Source organism: Arabidopsis lyrata (genome assembly GCF_000004255.2).
Source record: "Arabidopsis lyrata subsp. lyrata unplaced genomic scaffold ARALYscaffold_390, whole genome shotgun sequence".
In the NCBI taxonomy this organism is placed as follows: Eukaryota; Viridiplantae; Streptophyta; class Magnoliopsida; order Brassicales; family Brassicaceae; genus Arabidopsis; species Arabidopsis lyrata.
Window position 1 is genome coordinate 2,960 of NW_003302278.1, and position 5,231 is coordinate 8,190.

Consider the following 5,231-nt stretch of genomic DNA (forward strand, 5'->3'; position numbering starts at 1 on the left):
TCTTTCAATTAATGATAATTGGCTAAAATGAGCGAAATTAATGACAAAAACGTTGATTGTTATGGAATTAGTCCCAAAAATATATGAACAAATTTATTATACGTAATTAATGTATAATATTGTTTGGAATATGCTTTTATTATTAGTTACCATAAATACAATCAGATTTTATTTGATTTCCATAAATATTTGATTTTATTTCGATTTTTTATTATTAATTCGAATTTATATTCCAAAAAAATTTCAAAGATCCGATTTCAGAATTTCGGGTCAATTTTTTGATTTTAACCCGACCCATTTTCATTTGTACTTCTCTTTTAATAGTATAGAGATAAAAATTAAATAAAAAAATTTCGGCTTTTTTCTGTTAAAATAATGTTTAAATTTAAGAGATTTTTGTCTGGGATTCCTATTATTAAGTTTTATAAACTTGTTAACCACATAATAGACTTTTTTTTTCTTTCTCCACGGTCTTGTGTTTTTGTCAACTCATTAAAAGAGATTCTGTACTTTAACTTTAATAAAACGAAAAAATGTTTTGGAAAAAAAAAAGGAGAAATAATAGTTATAGCTTTTACGCGTCACATTTTATTATTCTTGGTGCAACATTACGCGTCACATAATGTTTACTTTTTTGTTGCCAAAATACGTCACATGACTTTCTCTAGTTTCACCTTTCATACATCATTTGACTGTCTCTAGTTTTCTCCAACATACGTCGTCACTTAATATTACCAAGAAGGTGAGAAAACTATTCATTGACCACGTTCTTAATATGTTTCACGTGTGTTAATTCAACAAATCCCCACGTGATTAAATCATAATAGATATATAGTCACCCACACGAGAGATAACATCAAAGTCACAACTCAAAATTGTCAAACAGACTAAGAGAGAAAAGATGGATAACTTCTTTCTAGATTTGGTTTGTCAAGAAGACGACAACTTCTGGGATCTGATCGGAGACATCTCCGGTAACGATGACAAAAGCGTCAGTGTGCCAAACAGAAGCGCCTTTAGGTCATACGTGAAGGGCACAGAACATTTGTTGATGTCGCCGGGGACAACTTCATCGAAGGTAAACGTGAAGAAGAGAATGGTGAATCTTCTAAGAAAGAATTGGGAGGAGAAGAAAAATGCGGTGGCGCCGGAAAAGGAAAGATGCCGACGACATATGTTGAAAGAAAGAACGAGAAGAGAGAAACAAAAACAGAGTTACTTAGCTCTCCACTCTCTACTACCATTTGCCACTAAGGTACATTAATTCATTGTGTTAATTAAATTCAAATCAAACTTTATATTAATTTCTTAATGCAAGGAAAGAAAATCGTAGTAGATCTAACAAAATATGAAATTTACTTAAGTAGGGTTTAGGTCCAGAATCTCTATATTGTCAACAACAAACGAAATCCAAAATTTCACAATGCAAAAATGGCTCATAAATTACTCCTAGTATGTCATTAAATATATGTATATATTTTTTCAGAATGACAAAAATTCGATTGTTGAAAAAGCCGTGGATGAGATTGGGAAACTACAAAGATTAAAGAAAGAACTAGAGAAAAGAATTAAAGTGATTGAGGAAAAATCAGCAAAGGATGATCCTGATAATATGAGTGAAACAAAAGTTAGGTTTAATCTACAAGAACCTTTGTCTGGACTCGACTCAATGCTTGAAGTTCTTCATTATCTTAAATCAATGGGAACAAAACTTAAAACAGTCCACGCCAATTTCTCTCCTCAAGAGTTTTCTGCGACCATGAACATCGAGACTCAGGTACTTAATCAATTCCATTCGACTTGGTTTAATCCGGTTTTGGTTTCTATTTGGTTATGACAAGTATATATAGGTAGATTGTTTTGTGTTTTTCATTAAAGGATGTTTTAAGGAGTGGTTAAATTAGATATGTATTAGTGTGATGATATTTAATTTAAAGTTAATTTTTTGGCAGATTAGAGGAGAAGAGGTTGAAAAGAGAGTGGAGAGAAGACTCCAGGAAAATGAATGGAAACTTCTCTTTCTCCCAGAAGCTTCCTGTTACAAAGACTAATTGTGTTGACTTTCTGTCATTAATTTTCTTTTGTTTTTAAATTAATTTGTAGATATTTAAAATTAATTGGGCAAATGCTTTATTGACACACATTAAGAAAAAATGGGCACTACTTTTGAATTTTGAAAAAAAAAAGAAAGTAATTATTAAATATAATATAAAATTTATCAAATATATAACCATATGTAGTGCAAAAATGGGCAAATTGTGTGATAGATAATTTGGTGAATATGTGATGCATTTTATCAATAAAATAACATAAAATTTAATTATAACCAGCATAAAAAACTATCCCAATTAAAGTTAATTTAACAAATCTAAAATGGAAAGTTCTATAATTTGGCTATTTGTATTTAGTATTTACTACATAAACTTTTAAAACAGGGGTTTTTAAACAATATTATGTTTCTCTTCAACTTACTAATATATTAGTGTTAAGGTCGGTACTAGTGTATAGTGTGTTACAGTCTTAATAATTGAGAACTATATTATTGGCATACACTTGTTCACCATGATGTCCATTATTTATTACTTATAATCGTCAAAGAAGACCATAGATTTGTCAAAGAAAATACAAAAATGGATAGTAAACTTTACCTACCGAGTCAAAACGAGAAAGAACCAAATAGAAAACAGCTCCTTTTAGCTTGAACCAAAACTTATTACTATTTAAAACATAGAAATTAGTAAAATGTATGAGAAGCAAAATCAATAATTTTATATAGAGTACTCAAATTTAAAACCCCTTGGTGGTATTAAATAGAAAGTCATCAATAATAATAACGATAAGTTCGAAAATCAAAACTCAAAAAGGAGATAAAAGTCATCTAAAGAAGATATATTTGGAGATAAGTAGCTTCTTCACTTGAGAGGAATAAACCTGGAGGAATTGGTAGCACCAACACCAGGCCTACCATGCTTAACCGGTTTGTAGGAGATTGAGAATTCAGCCAAGTAATGTCCAATCATCTCCGGTTTGATCTCGACTTGGTTAAAAGTCTTTCCGTTGTACACACCCAATGATACTTCCAATCATTTCAGGCACAATGATCATGTTCCTCAAGTGTGTTCTCACTGCTGCTGGCTTCTCACCAGCTGGTGCCTCTATTTTCTGCTCAAACACACAAAAATTATTTACTCTTTTGGTCTTTAAAACTATTTGGTTGCAAAGGACAAACACAAAATTATAATAGATGGATTACACGGATTAGCACAAAAATGGGGTATGAATTATAAACTAAAGACACAACGTCATAATCGTCACACAAGAGATTTGAGTAATCTAAAGTCATAATCTTTACTATTAAAGCCATTTCCTAGCCAAGATCAAACACAAAATTACATAGGGAAGAATGAATATATATATATATGCATAGAGATGGAATACAAACTTAACATTATCATGCGAAAATAGGCTGATGATAACAATGAGTCTATTAGCCATTAAAAAAAAAACCAATGCAGCAATCGTCACATAAGCCAAACTAAAAATCAGTAATTTGATTTTAAGGAAAATAAAATAAAAAACAGTAATTTGATCATCAAAATCTATTAACTTTACACAATTTCTAGATTTGACAATTGTGTATATATGTTTCAACAAAGATCTAATTAGTGATGAAAGAATAAGGGTTTTTACCGCTTTGCGCAATTTCTTGATCAAAGCCATAGGTTTCCTGGTCAATCCTCTAGAGAACCTTCAAAGACAACAAAACACATAAGTCTCACAGAACCAAGAAGAGACAAAAGCTTTTTCTTGGTTCTAAGAAAGAAACCAACCTTCTGCGAACACGAGCACTGAAATGCTTGACAAGATCATCGGTGGACATGTCGAGAAGCGCATCGAGATCGACTCCTCTGAAAGAAAACTTCTTGAACGTTCTCTTTTTCATAATTCCAGCCGCAGCAACCTCTGGTTCCACATCCGCCTATAGTTTCACATGAGGAGAGAATTACAACCACAATAATGTTCGAAAACCTAATCACGGAAACAAAATTTAGAAATCGAGGAATCGAGGAACTAACCATTGTTGGATTGATGATACCCTAAAAATCCACAAAGCCTCAAAACAAAAGAGTGTCTGCGTAAAAGACAAACAACTAAACTTAAACACCAAATAAATAGGTGACGCCGCCTAACCCTAGAAACATTTTTTTTTAATGTACTTTTTTATTTTATTTTATCCGGACCCATGCCTTATATTCGGAAAATAAAGCCAGTAGAAAATAAACCATACATTTTATTGATTAAAAAATAAAATATAGCTAGATAACCAATATATAATCAGAATCATGTATTACACTTGTTCAAATGTCTCATCTTTGTCACTCTTGTGTGTTGTGTTATGTGTATTGAGAGATAACTCAAAGAATGATGCAACAAAAAGAGGAGAAGCTAGTTTTGAGGTTCACTTCGTTTACTAAGAACTCTAGATAAAAAGATATAATCAAGTGTTTAACCCAACAAAAAAACTTAAACAAAAGCAAGATATCAGATGTTCACATCGTCAAACAAAAAGTTAAATGTGTCATGCAACCAACGTCACCAGGCTGGTACAAATTAAACTCTTTTTGCACAATAAAAAGAGACTCATTGCCCATCTGAAAACATAAAAGCAATTCTATTAACAATCAATCAAAAGAGTGTCTGCGCAAAAGACAAACAAACCATTCCCTTACATGATGAACACTTACCTTCACGTCTTTTAACTGTTGGACATTCACGAACAAAGTGTCCATAACCTTCGCATTCGTGACACTGCATATCAGCTTTTCTCGATGGTTTGTTTTCTTATGATTTCTTTTAAAATTAACCAAACCGCTTCTGACCTTGTCCCTGCTCGACTTTCCTTAGTGCTCGATCAAATCTTCGAACCAGTAGACTCACAGGATCTTCTTCCTCTGTTTGAGACTTACTTTCACACGATGTGAATGCCAATCCTTTTGGTTTCTTGATTCCCCTAAGTTTCCTACTAACTCTCCAAAACCGAGTTCTTCTGTGTTGTTAGAGACATTGAAGGCAGTTTTGTATGCCATGAACCTTGACTTAATACAGAAATTGATTCAAAGGTTGCATCTTCATAGGCTCATAGCTACCGCATGAAAATGAGCAAACACTTGCTCTTGACCACAATATCTCTCTTGATATCAATGTACTTTGTTCTTCCATGATACTTGAGA

General features: G+C 32.3%; 2 protein-coding genes across 2 annotated transcripts; one reads left to right on the plus strand and one right to left on the minus strand.

Annotated features, from left to right (window-relative positions):
• Nucleotides 1–851: 851 nt before the first annotated feature.
• LOC9298587 (transcription factor bHLH92) lies at nucleotides 852–2,158 on the plus strand. The gene is made up of 3 exons (XM_021012724.1): nucleotides 852–1,255; nucleotides 1,487–1,777; nucleotides 1,953–2,158. The coding sequence occupies exons 1-3, from the start codon at nucleotides 902–904 to the stop codon at nucleotides 2,049–2,051; spliced, it is 744 nt and encodes a 247-aa protein (XP_020868383.1). The 5' UTR covers nucleotides 852–901; the 3' UTR covers nucleotides 2,052–2,158.
• Nucleotides 2,159–2,747: 589 nt separating this feature from the next.
• LOC9298586 (40S ribosomal protein S15-5) lies at nucleotides 2,748–4,183 on the minus strand. Its single transcript, XM_021012870.1, is given in 5 exon segments — nucleotides 2,748–3,068; nucleotides 3,070–3,162; nucleotides 3,691–3,748; nucleotides 3,831–3,979; nucleotides 4,077–4,183. Coding segments are annotated over 5 exon segments (459 nt in total). The 5' UTR covers nucleotides 4,080–4,183; the 3' UTR covers nucleotides 2,748–2,912.
• Between the last annotated feature and the right edge of the window lie 1,048 nt (nucleotides 4,184–5,231).